General features: G+C 46.9%; 1 protein-coding gene across 1 annotated transcript in view; it reads right to left on the reverse strand.

Annotated features, from left to right (window-relative positions):
• Nucleotides 1-17,383, reverse strand: part of KIF26B (kinesin family member 26B) — a gene marked incomplete at both ends in the record, with an annotated part of 417,901 nt that overhangs the window by 47,452 nt on the left and 353,066 nt on the right. The window contains one exon of the mRNA XM_080824350.1: nt 3,947-4,106. Coding sequence (XP_080680476.1) covers nt 3,947-4,106 — 160 coding nt within the window. The remainder of the gene's footprint in view (nt 1-3,946; nt 4,107-17,383) is intronic.

Below are 17,383 nucleotides of genomic sequence, written 5' to 3' on the forward strand. Positions count from 1 at the left end.
GGTCTTGGTCGGAACCGCGGACCAAACCGTCGAAGCAGGGCATCGAGCATCCCTGCCTTCCTGGGGCTGCACAACAGAGACAGCTCTCAAGCTGCCTTGGGAAGAGAGTCTCAGACACAGCACGAACGAGTGTTGGAGTGATCTTCCGTGACCTCTTGCTAAACGGAAACCAAGACATCATAAAATGTCTGGTCTTTGGAATCAGAGGACAAGCATCTTGTTGGCAAAACAAGCAAACAGGTCTTTTGTCCTGCTAGGCAATTCTTTCTCCAAATGCAGTAACAGCCGTAAACGAAACTAGACGCTTCAGTGCGGAGAGTAGGTTCCCTAAGGGTCTGTACCCCTTCTAGGACAACATCTCAAAGGGCCCCAAAATTCTCTATCGAGAGACTCGGTGGTGGCTAGAATGTCCGAGTCCCTGGAAAGACCACAGTCCTGCAGATCAGTTGGGACACGAGAGCCCCGAGGGCAGAGCTAAGTTCCCACGGCCAGATCCTCGCCGTAACCCTTCCGGGGGCCGGTGTGTCTGCAATCCTGGAGTCTGGCATGGGAATTTGTAATGCCTCAGCCTCTTTCTTTTCTCATCTATCAACTGGGAAAAACTCCTGTTACGTTGGTGCCCAGGAAGGGGCGGGCGGGGGAGGGGAATGGCAAATCCCTGAAATGAGCAACAGAGGGGAGCCGGATGCTCGGGACCGCCGCAGAGATCCCCAGACAGGACATGCCCCAGAGCTGGAGAGTCACGGGTGCGGCCTGCTCGTGCAGACCTGGAGAGGGGGCTGGGGCCCTTGGTGGTCTCCCGGCCTCCCTTGCAAGCTCCTGTGAACGCAGGACGGATTTATCACGCTCGGATCGGCTGGCAAGTCTGCGGCCCGAGCCGTGCCCACCCGACGGCTCCAAAGCCAAGATCGTCTGCAAAGTCAAAACCACTCGGGGCACCCCTGAGGTGGCCACAGGAGTGCCTGGGATGGGTAATGACTCCAAACCCCCACTCTAGCTTGCTCACAAGGACAGTCAGAGAGAATGAAGAAGAAAAATGAGGACAGGCCACCTCCCCTCCGTGTGCATTTCAGTTAATTTCCCAGAAGCAGACACCAGGGATGCTGGCTGCAAGCTCCGAGCTGTCCAGGGTGACCGATGAAGGGGGGGGGGGTTCTGTGGCTCTGGGAGGGGGGAGGGTAAGGCATGTGGAGTTTGGTTTCCCTGGTGTTTGCTGCACGTGAGCAAGAATGAGAGGAAGCTGCCAGGGCAGGAAACCTCCGCCCTCCCTCCCGGAAAAGATGAGGTCTGACTGGTGAGAGGTGTTTAGTATGCTAACAAAATGCAGCATAATGTGGCTTTAGAGCCTTGACTGAATTGATAAAGGACATCCGAGCCCTCCCGCCCTTCGCTAAAGGCCCCATGCTGGGCGAGTCCCCAGCAGCTCACAGATCACGGGGCCTGATGGGGCTGGGGGAGCGGGTTGGCTAAGTGGGCCCCGTGCTGCCAAGGTCTCCAAGCCCTGGAAACTGAGGCAGTTTGATCCCGCCACCACCGGGCTTGGGGATCGGAGTACATCTTTGCCTTCTTTTCCTGGACCTTGAAAGGGGAGAGCTTCTAGTTGGATGAATGCATCTGCAAAGGGGGATCGACAGGCGCCAAACACTGGCTATGTGCGGAGGCTGAGGGGTGAGTACAGCAGGGGCCTTTCAAGGCTCGAACACGAAGATGGGCACGAGGGACTGAGGGCTGCGGGACGAGTCACTGGTAAACGAGTGTTCTGGGGAGGACGGCCAGGCTGCCATGTTTCCCGGCCCCGAGCAATGGGCAAGATCTCCAGGAGGGTCCTGACTGTGGCTCAAGTCTAGGTCTTGAGCAGACGCCGAATTTTTGTTAAGTCTGTGCTGACTCCAGACATGCCAACGATGCAGTCATCACTCCCACGGAGCTAGCATGCGAAGGAAGAAAGCTGGAGGTGAAGGAGACAGATGTCTGCAGGGGATGGTGAACGGAGGTGTCACACTCTGTCACACTCTGTCAGCCCTCCCCAGGGAGCGGGTGCCTGGTCCTTGGGACTAGCTGATGCCACATATGTTTAACTGTCCTCCAACTACTAATAAAAACAATTCTCCCTGGATGTTTACAATGAAATGCAACTAGAACCCAAAGGAAGTTACTTCGTCTGCGGTAAAAGTCATTTCACGGGTTTACTTTCACCCATCCCCTCCCTCCCCACCACCAGTTCAACAAATATTTACTGAAATCCTAAAAGCCTGTCACTCCACAGAAACAACGTGAGAGACATAGAAGTAAAATATATAATCAGTGACCGAGAATGTGGTATTTTGAATTTTTTTTTTTTTTTTAACATTGTGATCTATTCTCACTTTAATAGACACGTCTCCCTTTTTATGGACAGGGAGTCCGACTGAGGCCGGTATGCTTTCTTTCTAAGTCTGCAGCCCTGACAGGCCCCGTCCAGATCTTTCTTTTTTCCCTCTTCCCTCCCTTCCTCCCTCGTAACGACACCTCGAGTTTTTTCAGCTGATGAAATGATACTGAATAAAACTTTATGAACCTACAACTTGAAATTTTTTTCTCATAGGAAAGGGTCCTTCCAAGGGCTGGGAAAACCATTTCTGGGTTTATCCAACCAGGTCTCCAAATTTCAGGAGCTGAGACGCATAGGATTACACCTGTCACTTAAAGTGCTGAAGTCCGCGTGCGAATGGTCCTCCCAGTGAAGGAAGTCACAGCTTGGGCAGAGGGGAAGGAGAAGACGAGGACTCGTCCCGAATCTTGCTCATTATAGAACAAATGGCCCGACTTAGCTTTTCCTCCACACAGCAGTGACTTAGATTTTGCCTGATTTTACAGATTAAAAAAAAAAAAAAAAAAAAAAAGACACCGTGTACCTTTGCTTCATCCTCACGGCAACCCCATAGGTGTTCTTGCCATGACGTAGATGCAGGTAGGCCCAACCAGAGGATCATTATTCCTTCTTGGCTCCAGTGTTCTAAATTTTACAAAAAACTTCCACCCTCCTACCATTCTGAGTCTCATATCCTTGGGGTATCTCACATCCTTGTGATGCAGAGAAGACGCACAGCGGAAGCATCTGTTTACGGTGCGTGAAGGTTCCGGGAGCTCGTGAAGGGAGCACCTGGGGCTTTGGCAAAGCCCCGAACAAGCAGGGAGCACCCCGCACCATCACCACATTGTTCAGTGGCAGAGCTGAGTCAGGTGGTGGTGGTAAGGGGTGGTCCTAGGCTGGATCATTCATGGGCACAGATGACACAGCCAGGCGTTGGCCATTCCAGACACAGGAGCAGCTCTAAATTCATCCTCTCGGAGCATAATGGAAGGACAGAAGGGATCTTGGGGCTGGAGTAAACATTTGCATGGGGATGGTGTGTGGCAGTGGCAAGTTTTAGGAGCTCTCCTATGTAGGGTTGCCAGATAAAATACAGGATTCCTAGAGGTTCATGCAATACTGGGCGCATACTTCCATTCAAAAAAATTATTTGTTGCGTCTCTGAAATCCAAATTTTCCTGGGCATCCTGTATTTTTATTGGTTAAATAGGACAGCCCGACTCTTAATGGAAGGGTAGTTCGATCTTCCCGCCTTTGCCGTCATGCCCGTGAAGGGTCTGTGCGATGGCGGCAATGATCTACCAGTGGCAACTGTGACTGGAGACCCCAACCGAGATAACTTCCTATTCTCCCTGACTTGAGCCGAAGTCAGGATGGGGGCAAATGGAAGGATTTTCACAACTTTTGATTTCGGAAGAGCATGGAATACATAATCGTTAGCAAAGGCTGGTTCAGGCAAAGAGCTAACAGCGCGGTCCAGACGGTCCCTCCATCGCATGCGCCTTTCCCGAGATGTCACTGGACCGAGAGTCTCATGCCCAGCCCTGGCACGGTGTTACCCCAGCCCGTGCGTCCAGTGGAGGGATCACTTACTTGTAGGGGATGTGTTTGCTGCCGTTGACGAGAGCCAGGATGACATTGCCCAGAGCGGACAGTGAGAGGCACAGCCCTGAGCCTCCTTCCCGGTTTTTGCTAAGAGCTTTCACACAGCTGCCGAGGTCGATGAGGTGTAGACGGCTGCGGCCTCCAGACACTGACACAGAGAAGACAAGAGAGAGGTGGTTAGGTTCTGGCAAACGCTCATCTGTCCTTCAGGTAGCTCCTTGGGAAGCCGGAGGGAAAACTAGATGGGGAAGGAAAAGGATGACACTCGTGACTTAGTAGGAAACCCCCAAAAATCATGCTCGGTTGCGAACAGTGTGGTCCTCTTGAATTCTGTCTGCCACACATCACCGACCTAAAACCTCCTGACGTCCATCCTATAAACAAACGGGTAATTCCCACAGGTTGAATTGGAGGAGACCTCAGAGAAGGTAAATATCCCACGAGGAGGATAAGGTTTGCACCTACATGTTCTTTGGAGAGTAGAACTCTGAAACCGATTCGAGGGGCGTCTGAAGGGCCCGGGGGTGATTATGTGTTTGGGTTGATCGTCACAGAGCCCCTGACTGAGAGCTCAGCCAGCAGTCAGGTTGATACCCCAAGGTAAAAATCAGGAAGAAGTAACAACCAGGTGCAGAGACAGGGAACGATCCAAGTATTTGCCGAGTATCTACCAAGTGCCGGGCACTGCACAAGCACCAGTCGCATTCAGTTCCGCAGGAAAGCCATGAGCTGAATGCCCCTTGTTCTTTGTAGAAATATAGATGAGAAAACAGAAGGGCAGAAAAGTGAAGCCACTTTTTCATGAGGACTTCTGCTTCTGGCGTAGATGACATCACAGGGATGAGATCAATGGTCTTACCTAAAAACAAAATGTATAAAGCCACTGTTTCTAAGACACTAGACATCAAGCAGTGAAGGACCGTGATCCCTGGGAGGTGGCAAACAAACAAGGGGAGCACTGCCTGTGCCCAGCTTACGGCTCAGAGATGGGGAACTCCGGGGGGATGCAGTGGACTACCAGAACGGAGGAGACAGACTGGAGTCCAGGGAGACCAAGGTGGCAACAGCTGGCAGGACAGAGTACTGGAGAGAAGAGAACGTGGGATTTGCAGAGATCCCCTCAAGTATTCAACGGAGTACTGGTCAGGACAGGCATGTGAGGGAACCACACAGCTGGGGAGCTAGCCACCCGGGAAGATTAGAGGTAACAGCATACAGCACTCATGCAAGGCCAGGAATAATGCCTGTTTCCAACAGCCAGACTAGAAACCTCAAAATTCACCAGGCATGCGATAGGGGACCCAGAAGGGTCTCGCTTCTGTAGCGGGGAATGCTTTGCCCGAGATGAGCATAGATCAGGTCCCACCTACCAAATCTTAAAAGCAAGACCAGAAAGGATTGAACTGTTCAGAAATAACTATAACCCAAAACAATGCTTAAGAATATTTATAAGACACAGAGCGCCTGGGTGGCTCAGTCGTTAAGCATCTGCCTTCCGCTCAGGTCATGATCCCAGGGTCCTGGGCTCAAGCCCTGAGCCGGGCTCCCTGTTTGGCGGGAAGCCTGCTTCTCCCTCACCCACTCCCCCTGCACGTGTTCCCTTTCTTGCTGTGTCTCTCTGTCAAATAAATAAAATATTTTTAAAAAAATATATTTATAAAATACAAAGATGTCCAGCATCCATCAAGACGGCATGCAAAGAAAATGAGACTCATAACGAAAAGATAACTGAAACCAAACAGAACTGACTGATATGAGATCGTGATGGTGAAGGACATTAAAATGGCTAAGGCTGTATTGCAGGGGTGCCTGGGAGGCTACTTGGTTAAGGGTCTGCCTCTTGACTTTAGCTCAAGTTATGACCTCAGAGTCATGAGATCAAGCCCTGCATCAGGCTCCACTGCTCGGGATTCTCTCTCTCTTCCTCTCCCTCTGCCCCATCCCCCTGCTGTGCATGCATTCCCCCTCTCTCAAAAACAAAACAAAACAAAACGAAACAAAACAAAAGTGAAAATCCAGTTATGGCAATATTTCAAATGTTTAAAGACTTAAGTAGACACATGGGATAATTAAAAAAGACAAACTGCTTCTGTACCAAAAGGAAAGCTAGAGCTGAAAAGTACACTGTGTCAACGGCAGATCCCATCTCACAGCAGGGAAGCCTTGTAAATTTCAAGACAAAGTCACTGAAACTGTCCAAAATGAGGCAGAAATTTTAAAAATAAAAACACAAACAGAAGGGTGCCTGGGTGGCTCAGTGGGTTATGCCTCTACCTTCGGCTCAGGTCATGATCCCGGGGTCCTGGAATCGAGCCCCGTGGCAGGCTCTCTGCTCAGCGGGGAACCTACTTTCCCCCCTCTCTCTCTGCCTGCCTCTCTGCCTACTTGTGATCCCTGTCTGTCAAATAAATAAATAAAATAAAAAATAAAATAAAATAAAAATAAATTTTATTTAAATTTATTTAAATTTTTATAAAATTTTATAAATTTTAATAAATTTTATAAATTTATATTTTATAAATTTTATAAATTATATAAATTTATTTGTATAATATATAAATAAATATATAATATATTTATAATTTATTTATAAAATTTAAAATTTATAAATTTTATAAATTTAAATAAATTTAAATTTATTTTATTTAAATTTAAAAATTTTTATTTTTAAAAATAAAATTTTAAAAATAAAATTTATTTTTTAAAATAAAAAAAAAAAGACACAGCAACCAAGACCTTCCCAAACCTGATAAAAAACTGTAAACCCACAGACCCACGATGAGCCCCAAGCCCAAGAAATGTGAAGAAAACTATGCTAAGGCTCATACTCAAACTGCTTAACACCAGGGATAATGAGAAAAACCTTAAAAGCAACCAGAGGAGGAAAACGGGTCCCATACAAAGGACCAAAGAAAAGGATGATGACAAGTTTCTTGTTGGAACTGATACAAGTGAAAAGACTATGAAGCAACATTTCTAAATGTCAACCTAGAATAATATATCCAACACAAGTATCATCCTCAGGCAAAGGGAAATAAAGACTCTTTCAGACTCAAAGAGCTGGAAGGAGTCACCAAAGCAAACCCACAGAAGATATACACAAAGGAACGAGGAGCTCTAGAAATGGTAACTACGCCAGTAAATGTTTGCTTTTCCCCCTAGTATTTAAACTTCTTTGAAAGGTAACTTGCTGCTAAGGCCATTGTCCTGTATGGGTTCTAACATACGCAAAATTTAGAAGTTCAAGGACAATAGCACGAAGATTAGAAGGGAGGAAATGGAGGCACTGCACTGTAGGATTCTTATTCCATTCATGAAGTCCTATAACATCACTTGACAGCAGACTGTAATAACAACTTTTAAAAAAATAAGATTTTATTTATTCATTTGAGAGAGTGAGAAACAGAGAGAGCACAAGCAGGGGGAGAGGCAGAGAGAGGGAGAAGCAGATTCCCACTGAGCAGGGAGCCCGATGTGGGGCTCGATCCCAGGACCCCGAGATCATGACCTGAGCCGAAGACAGAGGCTTAACCGACTGAGCCACCCAGGCACCCCCAGACTGTAATAATTTAAAGGTTCATACTATAAACGCTAAAGAGATCAGTAAATGGAGAACAGTTGCAGCTAGGAAGCCAACAAAGGATCTAAAGTAAAATTCTTAAAAATATTCAGTAAATCCAAAAAAGGCAGATTTAAAAAAAAATAAAAGCAAAGGAAAAGAAAGAACAGGTAAGTTGAATAGAAAGCCTAGTGAAAAATAAGAATTTGGACCAAACCATGTCAATAATTACATGAAATGTAAATAGTCTGACCATTCTTATTTGAAAGGTAGAAATCGTCAGACCGCACAAAAGAGCGAGCCCTTGCCGTAGGCTGCCTATGAGAAACGCACTTCAAATATAAAGAAACAATCCATTAAAAGTGTAAGAGTGGGAAAGGCTGGACCATGCAAACAGTGCCCATGAGAGAGCTGAAATGGTTATATCAACATTAAACAAAAGAAACTGAAAACAAAAAGTGTGAATAGAAGCAAATAGGAACATTTCATAAAGGCGATGATTCATCAGCGGTCCTAACAATCAAAAATATTTATGCATCTAGTAACAGACGTTCAAATACTTGAAGCAAAACCTCATTGAACTCCAAGAATAAGCGAGTCCATAATTACGTTGTAGGTTTCAAATAACCCTTTCTCCAGAATTGATATAACGTGTAGACAGAAAACCAGTAAAGATGTCGAAGATTTGGAAAACACGGTCAACCAACTTGACATTTATAGAACACTCAACCCAACAACAGCAAAATACACATTCCTTTGAAATTCACACAAAACATTTCCCAAGGCAGACCATATTCTGGTCCGTAAACCAAGTCTAAGTAAATCTTGAAGGGTTCACATCAGAGTATGTTCTCTGACACGATGGAATTCAATCAGAAGTTGGCATGGAAAGATATCTGGAAAATTCTCAAATATTTTGAAACTCAACAGGACTGTTCCAAATAACCTACGGTCAAATAGGAAATCAAAATGGACATTAGAAAGCATTTTTAAGTGAATGAAGATGTGTGAGAGCGCTGAAGAAGTACGGAGGAGGAAATTTACAGCATTAAACGCCGTGATTAGAAAACAGAGGTCTTGGGGCGCCTGGGTGGCTCAGTGGGTTAAAGCCTCTGCCTTCGGCTCAGGTCATGATCCCAGGGTCCTGGGATCGAGCCCCACATCGGGCTCTCTGCTCAGCAGAGAGCCTGCTTCCTCCTCTCTCTCTCTCTCTGCCTGCCTCTCTGCCTACTTGCGATCTCTGTCTGTCAAATAAATAAATAAAATCTTTAAAAAAAAAAAAAAAAGAGGTCTCACAACAACAACCTCAGCTTCCACCTTAAGACAGAAGAAAAAAATGAGCAAATTAAAGTTTAAATAGCAGAAAGGAAAGAGTGAACATACAAGCGGAAATCGATGGAATAGAAAAGTAAAAACAGTAGAGAAAAATCCATGAAGCCAAGAGCTGGTTCTTCAATAAATCTCTAGAATGATAAATCTCTTTGGCAAACCTCCTCTGATCAGGAAAGGAGGAGAGAAGACATGAATTACTAATGTCAGAAATGAGAGAGATGGCCTTGCTCCCATTTCTACAGATGTAAAAGGATAATAAGGAAACATCGCACCCGTCAATTAGACAGCTTGGAAGAATGGACAAAAGTTTTGAAAGATGTCAAGTCCCAAAGCTCCTTCAAGGGGTAACAGGTAAGATGAATAGATCTATGTCCGTTAAAGAAATAGGTTCTGTAGTTAACAACAGTCAACAACCTTTTAACAGAGAATATTCCAACGTCACAAGGCTGCACTGGTGAATTCAACCAAACACTCAAGAAATGATAATGTATAAGAATGGGAAAGGCTATCCCAATTCTATATAAATTCCTCCTGAAAATCAAATAGGAGAGCGTATTTCCAACTCATTCTATGAAGCCAGGATTTCCTTGATACCAAAAATAGACAAAGACATTACAAAGACAGAAAACCAAAGACCAATATCTCTCATGAACATAAGTATAAAATTGCTAAACAAATAGAGAACCACATTAGGAAACTATCTAGGAGCATATAAGAAGGACTTTGGACCACTAGTAAGTGGGATTTATCCCAGAAATGCAAGGTTGCCTCCGAAACACAAAAAAAAACATTTACCAAAAGTCAACATCTATTCCTGATTAAAATTCTCAGCAAAATACTGCCCAGAAGGCAGTTTCCTCAGGTTGATAAGAGTTTCTGAATAATCTACTGCTAACATCACACTTAATGGTAAAAGATCAAACGCCTTCTAAGATCAGGAATGAGACAAGAATGTCCATTCGCACCATTTCTGTTCAGTGTTGTGTTGGGGTACCCAGATTGGTAAGCAAAGAGTCAAACAGTCTTTGTGGACTAACATGGTCCTCGGCACAGAAAATCTAACAAAATCCACAAAAAAAAGCAACTAGGATGAATAAAGAGAGCTTAGCAAGGTTGCAAGATACAAGATGAGCAGATAAAAATGAACCGCATTTAAAAAAAAAAAAAGAATTTATTTATTTGACAAAGATCACAAGTAGGCAGAGCAGCAGGCTGGGGGGGGCACGCTCCCTGCTGAGCAGAGAGCCCCATGTGGGGCTCGATCCCAGGACCCTGGGATCATGACCTGAGCCGAAGGCAGAGGCTTAACCCACTGAGCCACCCAGGCGCCCCTGCATTTTTTTTTTTTTTTAAAACAGGCTCCATGCCTGAAAGGTGGGGCTTGAACTCACAACCCCAGGATCAAGAGTCGCACACTCTACTGACTGAGCCAGCCAGGCTCCCCTGTATTTCTAGTATTTACAAACAACTAGAGATTGAAATTTTAAAATACCATTTACAGGAGTGCCTGGGTGGCTCAGTCGCTTAAGTGTCTGCCTTCAGCTCAGGTCATGATCTCGGGGTCCTGCAATCAAGCCCCGCCTCGGACTCCCTGCTCAGTGGGGAGTCTGCTTCTCCCTCTGCCCCTACCCCTGTTTGTGCTCTCTAAAAAAATCTTTGAAAAGAATTAAAATACCATTTATAATAGGATGAAAATACAAAATACTTTAGCGTAAATTGCACAGAAGACAGATCTATACACAGAGAACGACAGAGTATTGCTGAGAGACGTTCAGGGAGACCTAAAAACCGGAGATAGACATTGCGTTTGTGAGTCAGAAGACTCAGCATCGTTGAGATGTGAATTCTCGCCAAATGGACCTACAGATTCAGCGTAATCTCCGTTAAAATCCCAGCAGTCTTTTTCTGGTAGAAAGTGATGCTGCAAAGTCAATTTAGAAGCCGACTCTAGAATTTATATAGAGATGCATATATAGAGACTAGTCAAAACCACGTTTAAAAATAAAGACAGAACTGGAAGGCTAGTAGTACAGGATTCAATTTCAAGGGCTGTTACAAAGCCACCAGAACCCAGGACAGTGTGGTCTTGGTGTAAAGCTAGATGAAGAGATCAATGGAGAAGTGTAGAGAATCCCAAAACAGAGCCACACAAATATGAACAAGGAATTTTTAACAAAGGTAATTTAGTAGAGAGAATAGTTTTTATAATGAATGGTACTGGAACCATTACACAGAGCTCAGGGCTGCGAGGTTGAGCCCCGCATTGGGCTCCACACTCAGTGTGGGGTCTGCTCGAGATTCTCTCCCTCTCTCCCTGTGCCCCTCCTCCCGCTCTCATACGTGCTCTCTTTCCAATTATATATATATAAGCTGCATGTCTTTTCCCATTATGTTAGCAGATTTTTCAGAAACATTTTTATCAGACTGAAGAAACTGTTCTATACACACACACACACGCAACAGGAACCCCTTTAATCTATACGTTGCACCGTTTACGATAAAAATGAATCAGAGACCTAAATATAAAACCTAAAATTATAAAACTTCTAGAAGAAAGCATAGCATGAAACCTTTCTGACCTTGGGTTGGGCAAAGACTGCTTAGCTATGAAACCAAAAAGAGAACACACAGATCAGCTGGATGTCGTGAAAACTGACTACTTCTGCTCTTCGAAATACACAGTTAAGAGAATAAAAAAGCAAGCCACAGCCTGGGAGAAACCGTTTGCAAAACATCTACCTGCTAAAGGACTTTTATCCGGAGCATATAAAAACTCTCGAAGCTTAATTATAGGACAAAAACAATTTTTAAAAGGGCAAAAGACACGTTGGCTGAGAAATCTGGAGGGTGAGGGCTCTGTCCCTTATCTCGACTGTATGTTCGCATTCATGGGCTTATACACAGACCGCAAAGCCAAATATGTGGGTTGCTCTATCTCAAGTGTATCTTGTTAAAGCTGTTTTGTTTTTTTAAAGATTTTATTTATTTGAGAAAGAGCACGCGAGAGCACACGGAGGAAGGGCAGAGGGAGAGGGAGAAGCAGGCTCCCTGCCAAGCGGGGGACCCCCCCCCCTGCCAAGGCGGGGATTGATCCCAGGACCCTGAGATCATGACCTGAGCAGAAGGCAGGTGCTTAACCCACTGAGCTGCCCACGTGCCCCTGCTTTGTTCTCAACCAGGAAACCTGTCAAGACCGCCCTGCGGGGAGGAGGGAGGGGGCAGAGGGGCTTCACTCTTTCAAGACCCGTACCCCTCCATCCTGTGCAATGTGGCCTTAGCCAGTTCCCCAGATGGTGGGGGCATCGGGCTCCCTTTCTGCCCCGGCCCCACTCTCCGAGGGGAGTGCCCCCCCACCCCCGCACACAACCCCAGCCTCTAGATCAGCTCCCCACTGCCCGGCTCCCCAGGCAGCAGCAGACCACTGGATCCCACCTTCCAGGGTGGCTCAGGTCCTCCTGCTCCTGGGACAGCGACTGTTCCCTCTGCCTCCCCTGCTCTGCGTGGAAGGTAGGCAGCAAAGGTAGACAAAGAAGCTTCCAGAAGCTGTTGCAGAAACCGTGACTTTGGGGGCAAGGCGGAAAAGGGGCTGCGGTGGGAAAGTAGATGCAGGGGGTGGGATGGGCCCGGGTCTGGGTCCTGGGGACGTGGGATGAGCCTGTGGCCAGTCCCTGGGTGTCCACCGATCTGCGGGCAGAGGCCCCACGAGCACAGATGCGGGAGGGCAGGACCCTCACTTTGCCTCTACTGAGTCCCACCCTCAACGTCCACATCTAGGAGAAAGGGTGAGCATTGTTTAGGGAAAGCCCAGCATCTCCATCCACAGGGGCCCAGTGACTCGGATACGTCCACGGACAAGAACTGTTCACATCAAGGATGCTACGTTTTCTCCCCCTTCCCCTCTCCCTGGGAAAAACCCTCACAAGGGAAGATACAACACGGAACTTCTCCTTTATCCCATTTCGTATCACGCAAGATCAGGTCACAGCAGCATGCTAGGGAAATAGTTATTTTTAAAGCAAAATATCATCTGTTTTGCAACCTAATTACCTAGACAAGAGCAGCTCAGATCTCCTACCTGTGCTGCAGATTAAAGGGCAAAGACAGGGACCGGCTGGGATTTTTAGACTCTAATGGACCATTTGATGTAATGGAATAAAATGCACAATGTACACGGAGTAAAACAGAACACAGAGAACAAAGGCACAGTTTAGCCCGAGCCGAAGAACGTTATAAAACACCTATAATTAGGGCTGCGTGACTCAGAACGGGAGTCCCAGCCAGACCGTGGAAAATCGAGTCTGTCCGCCCAACCCACTCAAGTTCAAGCAGCCACAGAGTCCTGGATTCCACGCCTGGGGCGTCCTCCGAGGGGACAAGGTGAGCGCACCCAGGCCACGTGCTACCGGCAAGGACGCGCGTCACTCCGGATGGCTGGCGAGAAAGTTCTGTGATCCGCAGACAGTCCGAGATTTCCGGGGTCGCAGCGTGGGGTGGACGGATCCCAGAGGCCTTCCGCCACCCTTCACTCGCGCTCTCCTGGTTATATGGCAAGTCTGGAGCGCGGCCAGACCCTCCCCATAGGAAGCAATCCTAATTTCCCCCCATTCCTGGGCCACCCTCCTGACTCCCGCTGACCGAGGGCCCGGGAGGTGCCGGGACACGCTCTTCTGATTGCATTTAATTCCTGCAACCCTCCTGTAAGACGGACATCGGTTCCGTGGGGCAGACGAGGAAAACGAGGTTCACAGGGGTTAAATAAATCGCGCCCCCAAATAAATGAAAAAAAAAAAAAAAAAAGGCCCAACATCTCCTGGAAAAGTAACGCGGAAGCTAAGACAAAAAGCCACGGCTCACTATAAAGCGAGTAGAAGCGCCTTTAACTCACCTTCTCGCAGCTTCGCGGTTCCCAAACCTGGTTGCGCGTTGGAATCACCCTGGGAGCTAAGAAAACACGGGTGTCTGGCTCCTGCGCCTCGGCTTTCTAATTTAACCGGCCCGGAGTGCGCCCTGGGCCCTGGGATTCACTGGAATGTTCCCCCAGGTGACTCTCGGTTGCGGCCAAATTTGGGAACCGCTGCCTTGCCGCGTGGCCCTCACCTGTGAGGCCTGTGGACTGATGGGATCCACGTGGCCCGGGCGGGCTGTTTTCCCATTTGTCTGCACCCTCTTGCTCCCTGCAGGTGAGCTGCATACTTAACGGGTCATCTGGGCTCCCTCCTACACCCACGGATGCTGCTTGTCATCACGGAAAAAACAGGAGCAAATCTTATGCAAACCAGTAAGATAGGATCGTGTAAAGAGAGCTAGTGTTTCTTGAAGAGCTAAACTCAAGGGGCTCCTTGGGTGGCTCAGTCATGTCAGTGTCTGCCTTGGGCTCAGGTCATGATCGCAGGGTCCTGGGATCGAGCCCCATGTCAGGCTCCCTGCTCAGCAGGGAGTCTGCTTCTCCCTCTGCCTCCCCCAACCCCATTCATGTTCCCTCTCTCAAATCAATAAAAAAAAATCTTTAAAAAATAAAATTAAGGGGCGCCTGGGTGGCTCAGTGGGTTAAGCCTCTGCCTTCGGCTCAGGCCATGATCTCAGGATCCTGGGATCAAGCCCCGCATCGGGCTCTCTGCTCCGTGGAGAGCCTGCTTTCTCTCTCGCTGCCTGCCTCTCTGCCTACTTGTGATCACTGTCTGTCAAATAAATAAATAAATAAATCTTTAAAAATAATAATAAAATTAAATTAAATTAAAATAAAGAGATGCTGGATTAGGTGGAAATGAGAAATTATAGAGCAGGGGAAAAAATGTAAGAAAGTCTTTTGAGTTCTTGAATCACTTAGAAGAAATTTAAAGCAAGAACCAGACTATTAATATGAGCGTGGTTTATAAAAGCAGAACTTTAGATTGCAAAGTCATTTCGAAGAGAAAAATCCATATCAGAGGATGGATGAGTAAATAAATACCCATTTGTGTGTGTGTTTTGAAATATTACTGAAATAAATATTCATGAGATGAAATGTTCATGGCATGAATGTACCATTTTACAGGATCCTCCCCTCGGACTTTCTCAATTAACCATCTCCTGCTTGTGCTGCACCAAGGACTTCTCTGAACTCACACCACCTGCTGATGTGAAAGGTAACTGGATGGTCTTTCTCCTTCAGAAACGTCCCTGAATGAGGTGACAGAGAAGCACCGATGTTTTGAAAACACAGCATTCGCTCCGTTTGATTTCAACAGTGTGGACAGTCTCCTGAAAGCCCCGCTCATGAGGAGACGCTCTTGATCATTCGGGCCCTGGGGCTCTGTCCCAAGGCTGGAATTCCCATGGGGGCTCTCAGCCTTCACACATGAGCTCGGCAAAGCAGGCGAAGGTTCCAGAACCGTCGGAGAGTCGGCCCCACTAAGACTCCAAAAACTCCCTAAACCAGGGAAATATTTCAAGTGTAACCAAAGGCTATGTGTGAAACAGTACATTTTCTCTCCTATCCTGGATGGACACGTTTAAAACATTTTTGTCTGCCCCTTTTATATGTGTGTATGTCTGTACACATGTGTGCGTGTAAAATACATACGTGTGTAAGATTCAGGCGCATGCATACACGTGGCAAGCTCTTCCCGAGAGACCTGTCTGAAACCCACCATCTAAGCCACCGACGGCCCGTTGTTCACAGCAGCAGACTCCGCTCTCTGCTTCCCTGCAGGGTAACTAATTAATAAACTTTCCTTTAATTGAGTTCTGCCTGCCAGGTCCACAGGGATTATTACTTATGTATAAGTAAACAAAAATTTCCATTTTAAACAACACTCTGAATCTCCTTATTATATTTTAAGCAGATATAAATTCAATGAAGTCAAGCGAGCCTCGGGCTGGGGGCCGGCTGTGCACATCCATGCCTAGACTCCTCTCCTCCCGGGAAGCTGGGTGCCGTGGCAGGCAGGTGACGTCCCCTGGTCTCCCTCCCACCCCCCCTCCCCGACTTCTCATCTACAGATACATTAGAAAGTAACGAAAAGCGTTTTGGGGAGCCATTAATGGTACTTGCCTTTTCCTTTACCCTGAATTTATTATTTAAAAGCAATTTGCCTTCCTGATATATAAACAGCAAGGAGGCGAATGGGATCTTAAATATTCCATAAGTGCCCAGACGTGTTGCGGAGTGACTTGGACAGGGCCCAGCCCACACCTCTGTGAGGCTCGATTTCCACTTCTTACAGTCAAAGTCATTTCATTAACTGTTTATTTTCAAGAGTCCTCCCTACTTTCAGTTTCCAAATCGAGAGCAGAACCACGAAAAAAAAAAAAAAGAAGAAGAAAAACTGAATATAGTTGTTTTCAGCACGGTTTGAAACCTAGAAGGAGAACGAGATTATACTGTCTACTGAGATCTCCCGCTCAGTGCCATTTGGAAGCAATTTGGCTGAAAATGCGTACCTTTTGCAAGTCACCCTCTGCTGAAAGTACGAGCACCCACAGCAGGCTCTGATTATTAATATTGACTTAAAAGAAAAGAACAGCTTTAAAGAAATAAAGCTTAAATAAAATAAAAAAGTAAGCTTCAAAGAATAAAACATTTCTCAGACTCCCCCATTCATGAGGCTAAGACACAACCCAGAAAAAACAGTGCAGGCAGAATTGAAAGCCAGCGCCCAGACTGTTGCGGGGCGGGGGGATTCTGTGTCAAGTTTTAAAAGTCTGGATCTTCTCATCCCCGTCCTAATCCCTTGTTTCCTTCTTTGAGAAAGTTTTTCTAAACGGAAGTGCGGTACTCGGGTGTGAGCCCATCACTGGGAATCAATTTCCTCTGGAAGTTTCCCATTCAAACTCTCTTGCTCACCCCGCAGTCAGACCTCCATGACCTTGGCCCGTTTAAGAGAGATCCAGGCTGCTGCTGGCTGGCCACCTGGGATGCCCAGTGCCCCACCAGTGAGGCCAATATCTCTAGACTCCTGGGCAGCCCCCAAGCCCGGGGCATATGGTGAGATCTCAGGCCTGGGGGTGGGAGGAGGGGTAGGGGCAAGTCTCCAGTCTCCGTCGAGAAAAATAAGCAAACAACCCGTACACACAACCATGTGGGTAAGTCTCCGATGCTTCAAGCCAGATGCAAGAAGCCAGACACAAAAGGTCACACGGGGAAAACGGGATTCCATCAAGATGAGGTTCTGGATAAAGGCAAAACTTAAAGGACAAAAATCAGAACGGTGGTGGTCAGGGGCTCGGGGTGGGGGCGGGGAGCTTTTGGTGCGGACAGCTTTGTTCTCTATCTGGATGGTGGCGGGGGATACCCAGCTATACAGATTTGCCAAAACTCATCTAACAACACACCAACGGGGTAGGTTTTTCTGACTGTGAACTGGACTTCATGAAAACTGAATGACAATAACAGTTAATGGCAGACGACTGGGCCAGCGGAGGCATTGAGACTGGGGAAGGGCAGAGCTTCTCTGGGGGGCCAGAGAAGACCCGAGAGCTGTTCCCAGGATACTGGCTTCCAGGTCTTCCAGCAACAGGCAGAGAACCGGGAAGTCCAGCTCCTGATCCCGGTT

The sequence above is a fragment of the Martes martes genome (genome assembly GCF_963455335.1).
Source record: "Martes martes genome assembly, chromosome: 15".
NCBI classification, from domain to species: Eukaryota; Metazoa; Chordata; class Mammalia; order Carnivora; family Mustelidae; genus Martes; species Martes martes.